The 23,447-nt window shown below is 39.5% G+C and overlaps 1 protein-coding gene across 1 annotated transcript in view; it reads right to left on the minus strand.

Moving 5' to 3' along the window:
* Positions 1–2,009: 2,009 nt before the first annotated feature.
* The window catches only part of PTPRN2 (protein tyrosine phosphatase receptor type N2), a 636,316-nt gene continuing 614,878 nt past the window's right edge, over positions 2,010–23,447 (minus strand). Inside the window, exons 22-23 of the mRNA XM_053934893.1 lie at positions 11,380–11,453; positions 2,010–6,708 (exon numbers count right to left, since the gene is read on the minus strand). Coding sequence (XP_053790868.1) covers positions 6,637–6,708; positions 11,380–11,453 — 146 coding nt within the window. The 3' untranslated portion in view covers positions 2,010–6,636. The remainder of the gene's footprint in view (positions 6,709–11,379; positions 11,454–23,447) is intronic.

The raw sequence follows: 23,447 nt of genomic DNA on the forward strand, positions 1-23,447 counted from the left end.
TGAAGGGTAGCAAAGGTGATCAAAGGCACAGGACATCTTCTGTAAGAGGGGACATGAGTCATCCCTATGGAACAGGAGAAATGAAGGAGGAATAGGATAAGGATGTCTATAAATTCAAGGTCTATAAAATCAGAAATATTTTCTCTTTTTCTTACAAGTGATCCAATGCAGTTTGGAGGGAATAGGATTACAATATAGAAATGAGATACTTTTGTACTTAGCACATAGTAAAATTTTGATGTTCCCTGTTTCAGGGTATGAGGTGAATAGGATGAATCACCTCATGGTGAAGTGGAAGCCAAACCAGGTAATTCCCACTCTAAAAATGCTGTTTTCCTTTATTGACCATAGAGGAAGCTTATGATGAGTGGGTGGTTTGTGGAAGTCCATGAAAAGCTGCTCAGAGACTGGTTAAGATGAATCCCACCTGTACTATATGCTGGGAATGATGGGAGCAACACATTCCTGTATCTTTGAGAAGTGTGACCAAAGCTACTGCAGGAAAAATCTGGGGCAGTACAGTACATCAGCCAAATAACACAAACCTTACAAAGTCTGACTTCCCAGACTGGTCATCCACATTGAGTCTTTTATCTCTATTGCTGATTTACCTACGTGTGGGGGGTTAACTGGTGCACTCTCAAGGGGAGAAATTAATTTTTGACCTAAGAAGAATTTCCCCAAGGACTCAGCTGTTTCAAGCACACATAAACCCAGCCTACCTGCCACCCCTCCCTGTGGCTGTGCAGTTCTTTGCTCAGCATCCAAAACCAGGCATACCAGTCCCATCAGCACTTGTTTTCACAGCTGTGTGCACCTGTGCAGTGTGAGGCCAGAGCAGAACTGCCTGCATGAATGAATGATGCACAACTGGTGGCTTTGGTTTCCCCTAGAAGATTCACAGTGCTCCAGTATTTATACAGTTAAACACATTTCTCTTTTTGTCCTCCATCTGACGTTACCAGAGTTTTCAGAAAGCTGTCTTGGAGATGAAAGACCTCCTAAATTACACGAACAAGAAAATAGGTGTAATGGTGCATATATTTTGCTTCCAAGATGAAAGTCACCTTCTTACACTGAGAAAGGCACAGATATTAAAACATGCAACCACATAAACAAGGTTAAAGAATGTAAAATATGATTATTCTGATGGGAAGGAAGCGAGCTGGACCACGACCACTTTAGGTTTCTGTTTACATTTTTCTAGTGATTTCCAGGTAAGTGGAAAACATATTTTAAGTCTTCTTCAAAACACAAGTGAAATTTCAACACATAACACAGGACCATGAAAACTGCCATGCCAGAGCTGTCTAAGCCCAAAGACTGGTCTGACAGCTAACAGTTGAGTATTTAATAGGAAGATCCAAAACCTTCATATAATGGACAGTGCTCATGGGAAAATGACTTCCTATACCCCAGGAAAAAGACCCTTTATTGAATGCTGTGTTTGTGTGGTAATCTTATACTTTATTTCTCTTAACCTTATTTAATATAACAGTGAGAAGTTTCTATTACCTGTCCTATGAACTTCTACTATTTTAAAACTATAAATCCTTGGCCATTTTGTGATGGTGTGATCCACCAGCCTTCCCAAAAACATTTTCCTGCCTTTAATTTTCCTGAAAGCAGATTCCATTTAATCTCTTTGTGAACTTGTACACTCTGTGACACAGGCTCTAGGTGATCTTTTTCCACTTCCTGGCAGTACAAGAAGGGTCCCTGGGACTTAGTGATTTTTTTGCCTGCTTCACTTTTGGCCTGAACACAGGAATCTGTCTCAATCAAAATCCTGTAAGGTGCAGTATTAAGGGCCACACACCTGAGCCAGAGCTGGCTGAAATCTCTTTTCAGAGCAGATGAAATGTGCATATCCAAGCCATCAGCAGGGAATTTGTGCCCCTCCCTGTGAACCTCCTGTTCCCACCTTGGATAGTCAGACCCCACCCCTCCAGCAAGAGACACTGGCACCACTCCCACCCCCCAAATAAAAGCAAAGCACCAGCTGTTAATGCTGTATTCACTCCATACTCCACAGACAACGTGACTTTATTCACAAATATGATTTTTACAGAGGTAGAACAAAATACTTTGTATAATCTTTTTTTTTTTTAACTATATACATATAAAGAATATAATAGAATGACGAGAAAGAAAAAGTTGTAAACAAAACAATATTATGCCATCAAATACAGTACAAACAGCATGCATGAACAGCTTCAAATGAAATCTTGCTGGTGTAACTATTTTTTTTTCTCATGTGGTAAATGAAAAGTAGTAAAGAGTCATGCTCTAATTGGATTGAGTATGCCACAGCTCTGCAATTTCGTTTTAATTATTTTTTTTTCTTTTACAATAAACCAACAGGATCACTTTCTTTTCACTGTGGTGGGGAATGCTTTCGTAATGCCCAATGTAATATTAACAGAAAAATATAATAATCAAATCTACAAAGTGTACTCTCATTTAAAAAGCAAAACCATAGAAACTGTACAGTTTTAAAAAGCGAATTATCTCAAATGCTTCTTAAGAGAATTTTCTAAAGAAAGAATAAAATATGCAGAATAAAAATGAGGAAGCTATTGTTCTGTAACAAAGCTAATCAAATACTTGTTTTCTGTTCCAATAAACAGTTTTTTAAATTAATGACTATTGTGGAAATTATGAAGTGGGCCAGGTTTTATTAATGTTCCACTTGACTAATAAAGCATGAACTCCTTACAGGTACTATAGCTGTCATTCCCCTGGGAATGGATGGGGATTGGTTCTGCATGCATGCTGGAGACAGGGACAAGGTTTAGTCATGGGTGTAGATTCTAAAAATATTTTGAAATGTGTTAAACATTTAGTAGCTTCTATAAAAATAATCTGGCTTGCTTTGCTAGTGGATTGAGATTTGGATTTGTGATTTTCTGCTGAAATTCATTCCTGGCCAAGGACTTCCACTGGGATGGGAGTTACCTGGGCTGCAGCGGGTCCCATGACAGTGGCCAACAGCAATGGTTACAGGTCACACCTGAACACCTGAAGCCAACAGCAAACCCCACACTGCTGTTCAGCCCTGTGCCTCAGGCTGAACCTCAAGGATCTGGGATCTGGGGAATGGTGCTGTCCTGCCTCTCCATTCCTCTAAATCCTAGCCCATGTCATGGCAAGGACAAAGGCTGGAGAGAGCAACTGTGCTTTACTCCTGTGAAGCATCAACTCTGGTGACAACCACCTTTCTGTCCCTCCTATCTGGACACACTGACTGCACCAGCAGGGGTCTGGTCAGATCCCTGCCCTGCTCAGGGACAGCAGCTGTGTGTGCTGCCTGTGGGAAAACAGGGATTTCTGCCTCTGAGCAGCGAGGAGCAGTGGGGTTAAACTGCCCTCCTGCAGGTCACCCCCTAAAATATCATTTAAAGGTTCAAGCACACAAACAGAACCTGTACACTCGGTTTGTCAAGAATGTGAGCATGTCCAATATCAAACACCTGCTGTTTGTGGCCAAGTCAGGCACCAGCCCCAGCTTCAATGGCAATGAGTCTACTAAAGATCAGCAGAAAATTGAACAGAGAAGGATGGTGGGTCTCATTTGACTTTGAGCTCTCAGGTGATCCCAGTGTTCAGGAAGAAGCTCAACTCAACCTGACAGTGAACATGGGGTGGTGCATCCCACGTCTAGTGCAAGTGACTGGGGGTTGGCCTGAATAACATCCTTCACCAGATCACAAGGATTAAGTTAACTGCAGTGAAAATAAATTCCTGCCCTGCATGGCAAATCCATCTCTGTGGCTTCATCCATGGCTTTGGCATCTTCCTGGGAAATGGATAGTCAGATCCCTCTAGATGGCCCTGGTGCAACTGAAACCTGCGTTTCACTAATTGACCCTGCAGCAGATTATCACCCCCAGAAGCAGGGCATTAATTGAGAGGTGTGAACAGTGTGCTATGCACAGATGAAACATTCTGTGTGGTTGTTTACAGTCAACAGAATAAGCCTTGCACCTCTTTGTGGAAGAACTGTACAAAACATGGCTGAAATAACAGGATTGTCGATGACGGTCAGTGGGAGATACTGTAACCCTCTGAGTAAGACTGCATCTTTCTGTTGTGTAAACTGCTCTACAGGGACGAATAAAACAATACATTCCTGCCCCATTAGCCTTGGGGAAGATTAATGCCCTCTAATCTATGCTAAATAAACTCTGAAGGATCAAGTCCCACACTCAGCTGCTTGTGAATTAATAGGGATCACCCTGAAATTGCTATTATGAAATGCAAATATTTGCAAAAGAACAATTAAAAGATATTCCTGAAGTGCAACGAAAGGCTTGTCAGTCATGTTTGTGGTATGCACAGGGACAGTAAGGAGGCAAACACTAATGAATCCCAGGGCAGAAATAAGCCCCATTAGCCCATTGGCAGTGGGTGATGGCACAGCATCTAACACTGGAAAATCATTCCACCCAGTAATCAGAGGGCTTGACTCAGGATGCCCCAGTTTTGATTCTTTGGACAGTTTGTTTGCATACACCTTTCAGAAAGCTGCAGTATGTGGCTTACAGTAAATCTACTTCAAACACTTGCTGATACAGCTCAAACTGATCTCATCTGCCCTGATCTGAAATTTTGTGTTAGCTAAAGTAATAAAAAAATCCTGATAAACCTAAATTATCAAATGAAAAAGGCAATTTTCTCATTTATACTCCATTAGTTTTTTTAGTTATTGCTAGGAAAGCTCTAAAATGCTTAGGCCATAAAATAAACATGTGGCTTAATGTACAGTATGTGTACTTAAGAGGATGATGGCATCTGCAGTAACTGCTCTGCACTGCTGTAGTAATGGGATGCACAAATTAAGTGACAGCATATATCAAGTAAAGCATACAAAAATGTATGGCAAAAAGTAACAAGAAGTAACAAGCCTTCTGCTTTTTTTTTTTTTTTTTTTTTTTTTTTTTTAAGCAACTCTTTAATTGCTAAAAAGAAGAAATCACCAATATCCACACCTACAACACAAAGTTGCAACATGGTTGATTTTGATTGATGCTCATCACCTTTGTGCCAGCAAAACTGTGTGATACTGTTATTTTTAACATTTCACTGATTAGAAGTTTATGAAAGCTCCCCTTCCCAAATTAAATTCAATGATGTATTTTCCAGTGTTGAAGTTAAACAATTAGCCTAATACGGTTCCAAGCACACAATACTCATAAGATTTTGGGAAAAAAGCACCCCAGATTCTTACGTCACGGAGATGTAGGATAGCAGATGAAAAAGCATCCAAGTATTCACTTTTGAAAATGAAATTAATAGCCTAGATCACTTAGGTACCTTCAATAATTTTACTCTCAGGCCCTTCATTCAAACATATCTGAGTACTTTCTATCAACAATGTAAATTCCTTTAGAAGAGTGCCACAACTACACCTGTGAAATCACAGAAGCAAGATTGCATATCCAAACCATTTACAGACATATTTTAGCATTACTTTGCAACAGTAGGCATTAGGCTTTTGAGAACACATGAATCTCTGAAATTCAATCTTTGTGCTGCTTTACCCCTTCATGCTCAGTTCAAATAGGTGTCCTGCAGAACAAGGAGTGAGCAAAGCCTCTGCAGAGAGCTGCAACAAATGCCTGGATCAGACAAACTTGATGAGAGTCATAAAATGCAGATTGGAGATTTCTTCTTCAGCCAGGCTTTTACAGAAATACACTTTCCTGGCTAAAAAGGATGGCACAGCAGAGCTTTACAGAGGGAAATGCAAAGGCATAAAGGGGAGAATCCCATTTTCTTCCTCAGTAATCCCATAAAACCGACAATCTTTTTCCATAACAGCTCCAGACAATTACCTGACTGCTGACAGGACCTTTCCCATCACCTGAGGGGAGCCTGTGCTCTCCTTTTCTGTGCTGTCAGTGCCGGGTACATGGTCAGAGTTGTGCTCATTTTCCCCTGGTTTCCCATTAATGTGACCAACATGTTTTCTCCCCAGTTGCAACAACCATGCAAGCCTCTTTTACTCATAGTTCAGATTTTCTTCCTCTCATGGCACAAAGCTGAAAAGTAAACAACAGTTAAGAAAACATTTGCTTGCTAAAGCCTGGCATGAGAAGGTGCAAGCTCTCCTTGCCAGAGTCTGGACCCGTGTTTGCCCACACTCACAGCACTGTTTCATGCTTCAGCTTGGCACTATATGGGAACAATCACCATCCTCTTCAGGCCCTCATTCTTATTCAGCCTTTGAGAAGTTACAAAATATATAACAGAACATTGTTTTCTGAGACTATATTGACTGCACTAATTACCCACAATATTGTATATTTGCTATTAAGAACATCAATGTGTGCTTTCAAAGTGTGACATTCAGGGCTTCAAGGATGTAGGAGGAATTAGATGGATTGTTCTGTCCCTTAATCCGAGGCTTTGATGTACTTTTAAAAATTTGTTTAAAACCCCAAAAAACAGAATACACATTTTAACTGTTGAACTTTTACCAGCTAAAGCAGTTTGTAAGGACCCTATCACTATGTGGTTACAACAGAAGATACACAGTTAAGGTCAGGTCACGTTTCCAAGAACATTCACAGGGACTGAGGATGAGGAAAACGAGGGATGGATTCTGCAGGAACCTTCAGGAGACTGAGCTGCTCACTGGGGAAGGGCCTTGAGTATTGCATTCACTTCCTCTGCCACCGCTGTCAAAGCAAACTCAAACTGCTCCTGTGGAGAGAACAAACGCACACCCTGAATAACAAAACAAAACACTTTCCAGAAAGCCTGGTGCTCTATTCCGCAGCTGAACGTCCTCAAGACATTGTTAAAAATATGAATATGCAGGATGAACTGTACAGTGCAATGGAAAGGAACAAAATGTTCTGGGAGTATTGATGTCATATAACATGTTTGACAGCATCTCGAAGCCGGAGTCATTTTAATGGAGAAAAATGTTAGTAGCAGAACCCAAGCTATTGGGACATGATGATATATTGCCATTGCATGGTCAGAAGGGTTTGGGAGTAGCTGATCACCAACCATTTCCTTCTGACACAGAGATGGGAACTCAATAATACATTATTGAAATATGAGGTAAGTGAGATGCTGTAAAGCAGAGACTTTGGCTTTTCTCAGGACTGTTTCTACTTGAAAGAATCTAAAATAAATATCTCCACTCCTGATATCTATTGTATAGAACAATATCTGGTTTTTGGCTTACCTGTCATTGATCTTTTTAAACTTCTCTTTTTAATGTCCTTTCCACACTCACAAATTACTCAATTTTGTTAGTAAAAACAAAACCACTCCTATATAAGAAATACTTGGGACCACTCCTATATAAGAAATACTTGGGAAGGCTTTTCTCTGCTGTTAATTTACTGTAACCTCAACACCAAAATGATTTATCAGCTTCTGACCTGGGTTGGCAGAGGTGTGAAGGACACAGCCATGAATGGCTACTTCTTCTAAGTGCAACCCTAACACACTCCTGCACTGTGTAGTCCTACAGAAAGACAAAGCAGTTTTAAATCCTCATGGTTAACAGGTGTTGTATTTTCCAAGCAAGTGATTTTTTTTTCTCAGTAATTTAGCTTACTGAAATAACTGACGGGGTGATTTGGAGTTTGAGACTTTCCAGTGGAAAGTTTTCTCAAAATATAGGCAAATCAAAGACACCAGATAAGGACTGTGGAAAATTCCTGGATTTTCTGGAAGTACTCCAGAGGTTTAAGCCAGCTGGGGTTAAGAGCTGCTGAGGAATCGACTCTGAGGATGCAGGTTTGAGATGCACCCTGCAAAGCAGCCCAAGATCACTGCTGGGATACTGTCTGTGTCTCCCATTAGAAAATTGGAGGTCTGTACCTCTGGCATCTCAGTTGGTGCTGCCAGGGGCTGTGTGGGATGGTTACAGAACATCGCCACCCCCAAGAGTGATCACTGAACCACTAACATTAATCTTCCATAGTGTTTCATTTTACTGCAGAAAGGTTCAGGAAGGATGAAAGAACAAACTAGAGATGTACAACTCAGTTCAGAAAGGCAGCTGACTCTTAATTCCTGCAATCCAGTGCCAGTCTTCTCTGCCTTGTCTTACCCGACTGCAGTCATCTCCCATGTGGAGATGCTTCAGAGAAGCAATGATGGGCACAGAGCCAGAGCAGAAAAAGCAGAATAAAACAGAATAATTTCTCAGCAACACTGCCATTCAAGAATTTTATTGTCTGCTTGGTGCTGTCAAAGTGGCATCCATGTACACTTGCTGGACTGCAGCCAACAGCTTTTAATCAGACATCAATTCACCCTAAAGAGTAGGACTCATCCTCAGTAGGCACTGAAAATGGTGTGCATGACTGCCTAAGGCTCCCTGCACTGTCTAAAGTCTCTGCAATTAAAGGAAACTCTGGGAATGCTGGGGCCATCCAGGAGCATCAGTTGTATTTTAACTGGAGCACAATGAGTGTGTGAGAGAAGCTGGAGAGCAGCAGGATCAGAGAGGGCATATATGGGCCATTTTGGGGCAGAACCAAACTGGGTGCTTGTACCAGCTCAAAAAGCCTGAGGAAGAGTGTCTGCCTCGCCCAGGGACTGAGCAACAGCAGTGTGACCTTAATGACTGAGACAAAACAATTTACAGAGTATAATCTGCACAGCCAGAGCTCAGAACTGATTGTAAAGGGACAGGAGAGAAGACATGAGATGTGTGGGGACATGGCCTGTCAGGGATGGCCAGCTGAGCTCTTCCCCCTCCATCCTTCTGCATAACACACCCAGGTGAAAGGCAGGGAGTGCAGCTTCCATCGAAGTGCATCACCACCCTCCCAGGAAAAGCCTTCCCACACCTTCCACACTTTTCCATGATGCCAACTGCAGTTAGAGCAAGTTAATGTCAGTAATTTTTAAAGGAGCTCGGTTTGTTGTTTTGTACAGCTACACTGCCATTCACATATTCTCTTTGCATGTACAAGACCGCCTGGAGATGAATTTTAACATCAACTTTTCCTAGAAAACAGAGCTGGACAGACATTCTGTGGTCTCAGTTCACCTATAATGCAGAGGTGACAAGAATATACTTAATAAAAAGTATCTATGGCTATGTTTCATTAAGTCTACAGATAAAAATTCCCAGGAAAACAAAGTGAGTTCATGTAGCATATATAACAGAGTAAGGAATCTATCTACTATTATAGATTATGAGAGGATAGAGGAGACAGGAAAAAAAAGAAATATATATTTTTCCTATCACAGAGAATACACTTCCTCCTTCATTACTTTTTCCTCTCATATGTGACATATCAATTCTATTTTGCAATTCCCCTGGAAAAAAAAAATCCAACAAACCCACAAACCCTCTATTATGCTTCTCAGAAATGCAGAATGCTGTTATGATAATTTCATTACAATTTATTATATACAGTGCTTCTGAATTAAAGATCCCTTCCAGAAGACAAAATTCTGCAAACACATCTTTCCCATGCCTATTGGAAAGGTGGAGCGCTGCCTGCTGGAAACAAAGTAACATTGCTGAAGGAAGTTGGTGTTTATTTTGCCTAGGGATATTCTGTAATTGGCATTTCTAACCTGACTTTTAATCCATCGTTTTAAATTACTCCTAGAGTCTAATATTCCTCATTTGTATTCAGTTGGGAAAGCACAGGGGTTTGTTTAAATCCATCAGAAAAATTCTCTGGGGATCATGCATTGCTAGCATGTAACCAGATATTTATAATTTGCAAGACATTAGCTTGAATAAGTGATTTGGGTGGTTTTGAGAAAATGACAATGATGGAAGAAGGAGCAAGAGCAGAGATAAGCAATATCCTGAGAAAATTTTTCATTCTGGATGAAAACACAGGATACATTTGTTTTCTGGAGCTCTTCCAGACAAATGGTTGGAGGGAAAAACCATGTCTTGAGGGAGACTTTAATGGAACTCAGGTAACTGTTGTGGAGCTAAGTAGGAGAAGTTGTTCACATAACCTCATTCTTTGGTTCTGGAGCGATGTTTTTTCTTCTGTTGAAGGCAACAAGCCATAATTTCTCTGCCCTGAAAAGGAAACTATAATCTGAGCTGTATGTTGCCACAGAGCTGCTACATATATTGAATGCATTTGCAGAGTAGTCCAGGATTTGCATCTTACCTCAGAGTAAATATATATGACATTGGATACTGTGTGCTATGTGCCTTTTGTTCCAGTTGGAATAATCAAAGCAGAAGAAAGACTTGTGCAATTTTATGTCTTCCTTGCAGATAAAGATTAGTTAGTTTTGACTGGCTCATCTTTATTTTTCATGCACTTACTTAATTGGTAAATAATAATTAACATTCCCCAAGCTGTTCTTCAGCAGTACTTTCCCCTAGTATTAGTGGGAAATAACATGATTGGGAAGAGATTCAGGAAAAATTATGAATCAATGATTCTTGCAACACACATTTATTTCACCTTTCCTCTCAGCAATTTCAACTCCCTAAACACTGCAGAATTTCCTATCAATTCCAGCCTGGCCAAGACACAGCGCTGTCAAATTGCTCTTGTTACTCAGTTTGGGACTGTAACTATCATTTGATATTTTATAAGGCCATAAACAGATTTATTTCACCTTCATACCATGAAAGAGTTTTTTTATGGTCATATTTGCAGCTTTTAACTTGTGACACATATCCCACAATATCATTCCATACATCACTGGAATTGTTAATAACAGAAAGTTTCATTTCTAATTTAAGGGACTAGAATTGCACCATCAGCTACTATGTTTAAAAGTTTTACATTGTAGAAAAATGTCAAAACTATTACAACTGACAGGAATTTGAGAGTAAGGCATTCATTTCACCAAAGTGTAAAAATATAGTTGCCATGTTACATCCATAAAGACTGATGCAAGCTCCTTCATTCAAAGATACCAAAAATTACTTGATTCCCTGAAAAGTTTTATTTCCTTTAATTCAAAACTTCTGAGTTCTTTTTTTTTTTCAGAAAAGAATATCAAATGCAGCAGTTACATTCTCTTTAATGAGTAGAAGCTTTAAAAAAAAATTACATGCACAGTTAAGCACAGATCTCTAAGAAAATAATCTATAGTTCAGGATGAAAGCAAGAAAATTCTTTCAAATGCACATTTTCTTTAGCAGGCTATAGATTGTTGTCTTGACTGCCCTTCATATATGGTAATCAAGATAGATGCTGGAGATGTTACAAGAAAGAACAGTAAACACCAAAGAAAGTAACCTAGATAAATCTTCAGCATAAATAAACCTCAGTTGGTAGGGAGCCAAACAGAGTAATCAGCAAGCGACCTGCGTTAAATTAGGTCATACCCTTTTTCTTCTGTCATGAAAACAACTACTGTGAAAGACCTTTAATGTATTTAAAATCCCAGTGGATTTATTGACAGTACCTTTGTCTGGACCATGCCTGGTCTCTGGTCCCTCAAGTGCTCCAGGGTAGCAGCAATATCAATCTCTTTAGCACCTGCAACAAACCACAAATTGGGCTGAGTTCAGAGCACAAGATAATCCATGCTGCATCTGTCAATCTCTTGCTATCGGGTTCCCTTTGGGCTAACAGTCCAATTGAAAATTATTACATCCATCTCTCAGCAGACTTGGCAGGCAGCTGCAATTTTTGTCTTCATATAGAAAAATAAGAGGTTGGGGCACCTTTTACTAACATTAATTCAAGAGAAGCCAGAGAAAAACAAATTCTTAAAAATGTCTGCACCAGAGAAGAGTATATTTTGTGGAACCTGAGGGTCTGGCATGGCAATGCCACTGAGTGTCCCCTTTGTCACTTCTAAGAGTATGCACTGAATTAAGGGCCTGAACCACACAGTGATTAATGCTGTGAAAACAAGATTTAGGTGACCTTTTGTCACCTGCAGCTGGCATCCAGAAAACCTGTCTGTGGCTTCCTAGTTCAGGACCTTGCTGTGTGGTCTGTTTCACTGTTTCACCTGGCCAGTCTATGACATTTCCTTTAGGTTCCACTCCAGGTGTCTGGACACAGCTGCCCTGTAGCCATTGGTAGCACCAGGGCACATGAAACAGGCACAGACAGCCTGGCTGGGACTGGCTCCTTGCCCCATGCACACAGAGGAGCTTTCTTTCAATACATGAACTATGGAGATCAAAGCAAGTCCTTGAGCCTCTTCCCTTTCTTATAATCCACAAAGATTAGAGAACTGAAGGGGACAGGGAGATGCTGATTTCCTCCTCAATTTCCTCCAGTGACTGATATTTCAAGACCACCCTCCTCATTTTCCTTAAGTGCCTAATCTGATGTTTTATGAAGGGACTGAGGAGGAATCAGGATTTTGGTCCTTCCTGTATGAGCTTCAAGAATAAAAGCCTGTCTGGAAAGCCTTTGAGGTGAAAAGTTCACATGCAGAAGTTGGTTTTCTTGTATCTGATCCCTTCTGCATCTTGCAAGAACATCTCATGGTACTGTAACCACCCCATCCCTGCTCCACTATGCCCTACTGCCCTGGTTAGCTGTTCCTTCTCCTAGGGCTGAAGTGGGCCCATAGCTACAGGAGCTTGGAAACGTGTTGACCTTGGGTCTCTCCTTTTTTGTAAGTTCACTTTTGTCATCAGATGGTTTATCAAGGGCAGGAATTGGCCACAATTCTGGAATCTGCTCTATTTTAAGGGATACTCGGTGGTGTGCTCTGAAGAAAACTTGTCAACTGTTTCCTGCTGCCTGCTCCTACAAATTTCCTGAGCCACCCTCTGCCAATTTGGGAGTTCCTTCTGGAGGCATTTAAATATCCCCAAATATTCACAAGGGTCTCAGTGGCCAACTTGTGGGCCATGCACCTAGAGCATTGCTGCTGCAGTGTAACTTATACACATGTAGAACACATACTTGTTGAATTCCCAGAACTGGATTTGGAGAACTGGACCCAACACTTATCACTCTTCCTACAACTCTTGTAATTTAAGGGCTTGTCTACCTATATCAATGCAAACATCATGCACCTCCTCATTTAACCAACTCAGCTTTATAGCTCAGCACCATCTTTTAAAAAATTCAGAAAAGCAGTGAATAATGAATGATTTCATTTGGTTTCCTTGATAAAATATATGAAATTATATTTTAAAATAGCATCAACTCTACAAGAATAATTGATTTGCAATATGTTCTTCAAATAAACGAAGATATGTTCTTCAGCTGTATCAGAAATTGAATTAATTCTTTCAATAAATATAATAGTGACAACTTAGGATCTTACAGACAGTTTTGCTAATTACCATGGGTGGAGCATTGCATGCCTTTTTTGTTCCCCACCCCTCCCCAGGATTTACAGGAATGAGCTTTGAAAAAAAATAGAAGGTTTTATTTTAAAATTAAAAACCCCCAAATCTCCTTACAACAGAGCAAAGCAATACTTACATACACTGTAAAGTCTGATAACAGTGACAGTTATTATACCTTAAATCTGTTGCAGGTTTTGCAGTGGCAATTCATCTGGAAAGCATCACTAAAGGTACCCTCTTCACAAACCCTAACACTGGTGTAACACAGTAGCTCTCTTCAGTGTTTACTCTCACACATACACGTGCAATAATGTGGGATTTTCCTGTTCCACCACAGCTGTGGATGGAAGCACAGCTATGTGAGTACTGCACATACTTTACAGCCTCACTTGTAGCCTCATTTGATTACCAGGAAACAAAATGTTCCAGTAGCATCTTGGTTCAAAGTAAGAGGAATTCTCCTTTCAGAAATTAAGATACGAGAAATATTTAAGACACTGCTATCCATGGACAAGGCTAACCACAGTTCTGAGCTTTCCAGGTGTATGCTGCAAGGATGAACCCAGAGATCCTCCCACTGCAGCTGGCAGACTCAAGTACCCATGACTGTAACATGTATGTCCCCCCACCACTGAGGGATGATCTTTATTTGAAAATACTCTACCCTCAGGACAAAAAGAGAAAAGGTTTATGACAAGACAGTTACCCTCTTTAATGGCCAGACAGGCTTCTGATTTTACCTTTGAAAGAGTTAATTCCTCCATTTCTGTGATGCAGACTGCATCATTTACTAGTGAGCTAATATTTGCTTTTTTATCATCATTAAGGGAATGACATGACTAATAGTATGAACAACACTTGATCAAAAAACCCTGATTTAGCAAAACACCAAAGAATATGCATGCACTGGAACATAAGAACAGTCCTAGTGGACTGGTGTGCTTAATGGGAAGCTTGTCCTGAAGTGTTTTGTCAGTAAAGTCCCTAAAACATCAGTTTTTACTCACTAGTGTCCCCAGCCCATGTGTTGTGATCAGCAGGTCACCCAAAAGCATTTCAGATGTTCTCAGCCATAGGTAATTTTAGGGAAAAGCAGAGCAAATCAAGTGTCTTGTTGAGATGCCATTGGATTAGAGACAATCCAAAGCAGAGACAGGGATTCGTTTGCTACATCATTTTTTCCACCTCTGAATGCCTTGGATACTATGGTGATGGGAAATACGTAATGCCTGGAGAGATTGATCAATGAAACTTAGTGCTGCAAAGACAGGACACTGTTTCAGAAGAAAAACATCTTGAAACAAGAAAATTCACAGGACAGGAGATGAAATCAATGGCATAGGAAAAAGCCAGCATGACTCGTTCTCTCTCTACATGAGTAAGCCTCTCTTCCTCCTCTGCATCTACATGTGCTGCATTTATTCCCTTATTGTGACTAAAACAAATGTGTTTAAATATATATTGCTAGTCCTCTACTAAATCTCATTTTGTTATGAGGGCTTTTTTCTGTTCAAGCTTAGGATACTCTGCTGCTGGATTATGTAAATTCAGCTCACTGCCACTGGCATGTGCAATAGTCTGTAAAAGTTTTCTGGTGACAGACACAGACAAAGAAAGAGATTTTCAAGGCACAAAGGGAGGTCTGAACCCAACCTGCCTTCACAGGTGAGAAGAGCTCAGTGTTTAAGTGCAGCATGAATTGCAATAATTCTTTGGAATTATTTTGCTGAAATCTGACACAAATTCAACACTTTCTTTGCCATGCTGAGGCTTTCTCTTTAATATGGGAGTATGACAATATGGCATTACATTCTACAGTACCCAATAACAATTTATTTATGCTTTTGAGCCAATTCAGGTGACAAAAATACAGCATATGCTACACATGACATTGGGAGAGAGGGATATTGCATCTAAGGACATTAGGGTCAAGTCATGCTCTTACTGAGATGGCTGCAAAATATCCACACACTGCTAAGGCATTTGAAACATTGCTCATCTGGAAAACCCACACAAACTAAATTTGATGCAGTGGTTTAGAGTAAAAGCTAGAAGAGTTTGATCCACTGATTCCAAGGATATCCAATTATTGGAAGTGTTTTGCTTAGGCTTCTAAACTATTAAGTCCAGAAATAGATGCAGATGTCAATTGATTATCATACCACAAATAATCTAAAGGAAGGGTTAAAAATACTAGGCTGGAGAGCAAGTGACATTTGGAAAGGAAAACAAAACATGTCAAAAATACAGTATTTTCTGTCTTTTCTTCCCATATGTGTCTGCTACTGGTTTCAGAAGCTAAAGAGAAGGATAAAAGAAGAAGAATTTCTACAATAAAGACCTGCCTTTTTACCTTTTGATTGTATTTTACTTTACAGGGAATAAATTTGGGTTGTGTTTGAGACAGGCTTTTTCACAATGGATTTCATTGCTTGTTTTAAATGAACATACCAATGTAACTTAGTGTGAGACTGAGCTAATATTGTACCAGCAATATTGTGAAAAATGACTGTGCGATGTGCTGCTTTTTTTTAAACAGAACATACATTTGCAGAAATTCACTGTGAGCCAGATACTGCCAGCCTTCCCCTGCCCCTAGCAGCTCAGTGAGCCGGCTGAGTAAATATCTCTGAAAGCACTTCCACACCAGTGCAAGCCAGATTTTAACTTCAGTAATTAACTATCATCTTCCTAAAGGCTTGAAGCATTCACAGTGAGTGCACAGCAACCCACATCAGGAACATTAACTGGATAAACTAAAAGAAAACAGGAGAAGATGCAAGCTGAATGATATTTGCCCCCAAGGAGAGAAGAGGTTTCTGAAGTTTAGGGTCATATCCTTTGCAACCCTTTCTCTCCCCGCAGGCATAAATGCTGGATGCATGCTGGCACTTAACAGCTGGTGCTCCTGATTAGCAGATCTCAAGGGGTTAAAGTGTTTGCCCTTAGACAGTTGTGTAAGTGGAGTATCCAGCATGTCATAAAAACATGGGTAAATTCCCCTTTTCTCCTGCAATAAATAACGACCCAGCCAAATTCTGCTGCAGTGGGCTCCATGAGGTGACCAGCAGCTCACAATATTTAAAATCACAGTCAATTACCTAATGTTAGTTTTATGACTATAATAATGAAAGCTTCCCTCTCTTCTCATTCCCCTAGACATGGCAGGGGTCCTATTTTGCTAAGCACAAGATACATGAGAAACACTCTGTGGAGGATGGTCCCTTCCACATTGTAGCAGTATTGCTGTCACTATGATGGCACAGGAATATGACAATGTTTGTCAAGAGGAGTAACATCTTTAAATGTATCAGCTGGGAAGGAAAAATGAAGGCATATCATTAAAAAGTTTTTTTCAGGTTCAGCAAGCTACGGAGTTTGTGCATCTGAATATGTGCTGGGTTGGTTTTTTCCCAGTTATAAGAACAATCATCATTGTTACATAAATGCATGAGAAGTTTTAGCTTAATTAAGGTAATCTTTGAGATTTTTATGTAATAGGCTTCAACATACACTGAAAGCAAAGTCAAATCTTCTATTTTATTCAGTACTCATGAAAAGTGCAGTGTGGATTCTGTGAGACTGATAGAATTTTATATTAAAGCTCTGTCTTAAAAGGAATATTTTAGATTCTAGATGCTCTGAATTTCCTGTGTATTTATAAAAATGAAATGATGCTTAAATACTTCATCAAAGCAGTTATTTGTGGGGGGTTTCCTTTTAAATAGCCCAAACTGAAGAATTTTCTTTGTGAATATTTCACAAATACATTTTGCTCATAAATATTAAATTAAAAAGGATTTTTTAGTTGGGAAAAACTTCCAGCTATACCTCAAAAAGATGTGATTCTAAATCTGCAGAATGCCTATAAATTTGTTACTATGAGTCCTAAAGGATGGCTTGGTCATTAGGGGCCTATGTTTAGATAGATTTCAGTTCTCTTCCAGACTGAGATTTTGACTTCCTGCTAAATGATTTAGCCACTTGGGCTAAATCATTAAATTCACCCTATGTTTCACACCATCATTTCTAAAATGAACCATTTTTTTCCCTACCCAATGAGTTGTTATGAAAGCAAATCCATTAATGATTATAAGGTACTTGGACACTAGAGAGGTGAAGACCTAGATAGATCATCTTTTCCTTTTTTTCAATACTCTTTGCACCTTTCTCAGCTCTCTTTCTGTTCTCCTTGACCATAAAGTGATCACAATACTGAATATATGAGGTAGGAGTCATGCTGAGCAGTTGTAAAGGGGGGGTTCTTAGCACCTTTACCATTTCTCCTTAAGGAAATGATGATGATCAGTGTGGGAATAAGCATTTATCCCAACAGAAAAAAATGGAGTACTAAGGGCAATACAGAAATGACCTGTCAAGTGCCTTTCTTTTTGTAGCAGAAAGTATTCAGCTTCATTCTAGTCAGATATTACCTGCCTAATGCATCTTTTTGTATTTATTATATTGTATAGATTTTGAATTAGGCCTTGAAGGGCAAAGGGACTTGTTAGCTAAGATTAAAAGCTAGCTTGTTAAAATCTTGAAGGAACAGTCCCTACCACACTTCTTTACACTGTTTTTGCTAGAAGCTGAAAAAGAACCAATTAGTGTTTGCATGATGCTGCTGATCAGCAGCCTTTAGCCTCGGACCCTGCACGGCTCAGTCTTCCCAGGCAGCCAGGAGCGCTGCGGAAGGTACACTTGTAATAATGTGAAACAGCAAAAATGCACTTGAGAAAGAAAATGAGGGGAAACAATGCAGTGCCAGTGAGGACACTAAGCTGTCTCATCACAGTGTGCCTGTGTTTAGGAAGAACACAAGTGTTTGTCATGTTTGGGTGATGGCTGCATGACTCATGTCTAAAAGTGGCGCGTCACGGTCAGAGCAAACGCGCGCGCAGCGGCTTTACGCTGCCTTTCTTCCCTCCCCATCTGAAGACTGACAAAGAGGCTTTCCTTGGTACTGCATTTTCTGTCCCTCTTCTGCATTCAGCTTTGCCACAGCAAGGGGATAGTGAACTATGGAGACCAAAGGACAGACAGTAAATAGATCCAGGTCTGTCAGGAGCCTAATACACAAACATACCCATCTACACTTCTGTCTGCCATAGTGTCTAGAGACACAAGTGGGCTCTCTGGGGAGTTAGGAGGGTAAATCAGCACTCATGGACTGTTACACTGTCACAGCCATGCTGTTTCCAATGTCTAATGTAGCTGGACATAGCACAGATATGCTGTAGATTTGCAAATCTCCTAAAGCCCTACATGCCTCCAGCTTCCCACTGAGAGCTTCTAAAGGAAGGCTCATGTAGCTGCCCCAGCAAGTGTTTGCCCCATTGAGTACTTAATGTTGCAGCAAAACATTTAATCACACCATATGAGGGGCAAACTCAATCTGATTAAAGAGAAAAGGGTCATAACTAGGGGGAGTGTAACACCACTTCTTCACTGACCATTAGTTTTAATAGCAAACCCGTAATATTTACTAACTAGCTTAGTCTCAAAGGCCCAACCTCATCTCATCTACTCCAGCCATCCTTGAAGTTGGAATTGGAGTTAGTCATCTCCTCTCTCAACAGCTAAGAAAGAGAGGGTAAGCTCTGATGGGCAATTCATTTGCCTGAGAATTATCCTCCAGAGATGTGTATCGTTCTCCTTGATGACTGAGGAGACCCAGACAACTAGGTTAGGTGAGATGCTTAACACTAGATGTTTTATGTGCCTAAAGTTAGCTGGAATGAACCTGGGCTGAAAAGAGCTGAGTTTCTGCTCTTCACTTCTGGCCTCATAAATGCTAGAATCTGATCTGCTAAAGCTTATGGTGTTTGAGATATGTGCTTTGTGTCTGTAGCCTTCCCTATTTCCCTTACCTCCACATTTGGTGATTTTGAGGGAAATTACAGAAGAAAGGCAACATGGAACCATAATGAAAAGATAAACCAGCAGTACAGTGTAGTGAAGGCCACGGAAGTGAAAAATGTGTCCTATGAGTCACTGCTGTTTGTATGGTGCTCTGCTGCAAAGAAACAAGAGTATTTTCTTCCTTCAACTTGCACTAAGTGCCCACTAAATAAAAAACACTTTTAAGTATTAGAGATAAAAAAGGGGTCTGACCATCAGCTAGAAACTACAAAAATAAAAGCAATTTTCATTTGTAGTTATCTAGATGCCTACTGCTGTAGCTCTGCTCTTGGCCAGGAGGATCATTTGATGCTTTTCATGGAAAGAGAAAAGCATCAGCAAAATCCTAGTGAGGGGTACACTTTTAAAGATAACAAAGAAGATTAATGTATTCAGGTTGGCATTTTCATTACAAGCTTATTCACTCTTTGAGATTAACAAAATCTGTGTGCATGTGTGTGTAGTTAGGGATGGACCCAGCCTATGCCTGAGTCAGTGAACTGTCTGTAATTTCAGACAAAATACATAAGTGCTTCTATGCACCTAACAACCCAAATTAAAATTTCATTACCTTTATTAAAAAGAAAACCAAACAAAAACAACTTCAACAAAAGTACCCAATGGGCAAAGCAAGCATGTAAGTGAAGAAGGGAGTGCTTAAAGTGATAAAAGCGAAGTAATTAAAATTATTGTGACAGTCATGCACACACAGAGTATACATTACATATATGCATTGCATAATGTGTTACTGTTTACACATTTTGTATTAATACTTGAAGACTGCATGTAATAAATGTACAAATGTGTAATGGCTTTGTCAGTACACAATCCAAAGGAAGGTGGCACTGAAGATGGAAGACATAGGCACAATCTAATATTATAAAAAAATTATACAGGAAAAGAATGCTTCTAAACTTTACACTGATTTTAACAGCCTTGCAGGGATAGATATTCATTGCTGACATGTCAGTTTTTAAGTTAATATCCTTTGTCAATGCCGAAAAAAACATGCAGAAACCACTCATTGTAACTGAATGCAAATGGATGCTAATTTGAGGACCAATCCTTCCTCACTTCCAGTGTGTGTGAGAATTGTCACATCACATTCTATACATGATAGGAATTGTTTCTCTTTTACAATTAGATTTCCTCCACCCTCCCCAGAAGTTAAAAGTAAAATGAATATGCCTAAATCACTACATAAGAACTGCTATAGAAATGGATGCTAATGAGTTTTATTCCATACGAGGTAAAATATCCTATAATCACCTATTGTCACTGTAGAAAATACCGGTGCAGGCATCTAAATTCAACTTACATGTGCATGTGCAGACACACACACACACACAAAGCACATCTAGAGCAAGTATTGTGAAGGTGCTGTTACTCCCTGCTAATAGATGTTCCCCAGGATCAGCTCCCATGGATTTTTACACAATTTACTGCTTTTAGTATCTCTTCCAGAAACTCTTGGTACATTACCTGGCAGTTGATCTCCGTTTGATGAATCAAATATGAACAAAGTTAAGATGCTTATGGCAAAAATGACATTTATGAAAACATGTCTCACTTGGCCTTACAAAAATCTTGAAGTCCCCTTTGGAAAATATACATTTTCTTTCCAAGAGACACAGAAGTAGCTCGCCTACATAAGTCTATTAAATTGTAAGAACTACATTTTACATTACTTTCATTTTACATTGCACGTAGGTGGTAAAGCTCTCACAAGACAGTACATGGAGTGACCTGAATAAAAGATGCAACTGTTATGGATTCAATCTTTAAAATATTTAAACAGAGTTTATCCTTAAAAGTGACGAAACTGGTCCAGCTATAGAAATTGGGAAATAGTTTTAGCTACACTTTAGCTAAACTTTAGCTAAACTTTACTTTAGCTAGTACACTTTAGCTACCAAATTGCTCCCTTTACAGCCAGAAGACCACCACTGGTCAAATGAACACTCCTCTGCTGCATGAGATTAGCTACCAAAAAAGAAATGGTTTTACTCTCTGTATATAAACTTCCTTTTCCAAACATGTGTCCAGCTGCTTTCAAAGCTGCAGCACAGTACTTCTGTGACCCAGCTTTTTCACTTTTCCATATCCTAACCTACCCATGGTGGGAAAAATGCTGCACAAATTCCTTATCTGCTTGTCTCCTCCTTAGTTTCAGTCAATGACCTCTTGTTTTCAAATTAGTCACTATCTCAAGCTGCTTACTGACATCAATACATTTCTTTCAGGGTCTTCCAGCACTCTATGGGGACCCCCTTTGTGCTCCCTCTCCCAAGGAATAGCCCATGCCTGATCAGTCTTTCTTCACAATTTATTTGCCCCTAACCCTGGATAATTAGGATTTCTTTCTACCATACTTTCCTATTCCCAAGTTGTTTCCAATCAAATCCTAAGAATAGCAAATAACTGAAGAAATATGGCTCTTTTAGGTTAATCCCTGACCACTAAATCAAACAGATATATATATATATATATGATAAAGAAATTGTATCAATAACATGTTTGCTTTTTGCTTGAAATCTTTATATCCTGTAAAGGAAACCACCTAAAAATGCAGACCATAGAACATACAGTGGGAAACATCAACCAAGAATACCTTCCCCATGGTCACTAATTCATTTCAGAACAGAAGCTTGTAGAACATGCTACATTTTATCTTCCTTTCATGAGCTATTAATCAATGACTCCATACAGGCAATAACATGCAAAAAAGCTTTAAAGCATCAGATGCCCAAATGTGTTTTTCAAAGGAAATGAACACTACTTTAAACAGCTTTTTCTAAATAGTAAGAGTTTGCTGAGCACCTCAGGCTGGACCATGAAAAACTATCCTATACATTCCCTATACACTTGTGCATGTAGCTGGGGGCCCAGCTCTCATAGTGATTAATTATCTGCTGGGAAAGGCTGCAAGAACGAGCACTATTTGCCTAATTGTGTTTCCAGGGTAACTCATTACATAAAAGTTACAATACATAAATGCAGCTCATTGGAAAAACCAGCCTTATAACATACGATATGTTTACATGGACACGAGCAACTTCCTTTGGAAAGTGAAGCAGCAGCATTTCAGATTTACATGGTTGGCATTACTGCTGCTGAGAACTGAGGCAGTCTTGTGGATGGCACAACAGTAAACAAAACAAACCCCAATTTTTTGGCTCTCTATTTTTTCTTCTGTGTTCCTAGAGATAATAATCTGTCTCACCCAAATATCAAAGGCCAGCAATGTAATTAATTCAAATTTAGACCCTGAAAACAATTCTATTTTTAAGTCCTGAATTTTTCTGCTGTAATTTTTTTTCCAGAATACCACCTATTTCTAATCCCACTTTTTGACCCTCTATTATTACCTTAAAAAAAAAAAAGGAAAAAGAAATCTCCTATTTACAGTATATATTGTCTCAACCTCTGAAGGAAAGCAGTATGTTAAATTTCATTTTCATGGGAGAAGCTTGATCCTGGGCTGAGGAAATATTCCCTCATTCACCAAAAGCATGTCAGAAACAGTCAGCTATAGATTTGTATCAGAACAACAGAACAATAGAATTTTCTCAGACTTTGCATAAGGACTCAAAAATAAGCAGATTGAATCCATTTTAACACGAGTATGGGCAAGCATTTCCTTTCATAAAATCCTTTCAGAGAGGAGCTAACCTCACAACTTCATTATGATTGTTAAATCCAAACAGCAGATAAGCAAAACCTCAGCAAGGGTTCAGATTAGCCCAAATCATTTGATCACGATGAGTCAGAAGGCGAATTAAGGAATCTTTTGTTTTGCCTTAAAATGTCACGGTATAAACTGCATCTGCTCAGGAGCTGACTCACAAGACCCTCAAACAATAGGGTAGCAGGGGCAAGGAAAGGACTTGGGGAGATAACCTCCACAGCCAGCCCTGGCCAGAGTGTGTGTGCTCATCAATTATAATCCAAGCTTTTGAACGCAAGAGAATAAACCGTTGGTTCGGCTTTGCTAAATCGAATCTTTTTTGCTGGGTTTTAGAATTTGGAAATCAATACTTTAAAAGGATTTTAAAATTCATATTCGCCTTCCCTTTCACTCATCTTGTTTCAGCTAGTTCAAACACAAGAAAATGGATGGTCAGCAAACCCTAAGCAGCTGCTGGCTGGATGAATATCTAAAAATCAAACTATTATCTACACTATCCAACCCTCACAGTTCAGAAAAATGAAAGTGGGAAGACTCTTTTTTTTTTTTTTTTTTTTTTTTGTGCCAGAAACACTCAATAAAAATGTCTTGCAATATATCACACTTTTAGTCACTACAATC

The sequence above is a fragment of the Vidua chalybeata genome, chromosome 1 (genome assembly GCF_026979565.1).
Source record: "Vidua chalybeata isolate OUT-0048 chromosome 1, bVidCha1 merged haplotype, whole genome shotgun sequence".
NCBI classification, from domain to species: domain Eukaryota; kingdom Metazoa; phylum Chordata; class Aves; order Passeriformes; family Viduidae; genus Vidua; species Vidua chalybeata.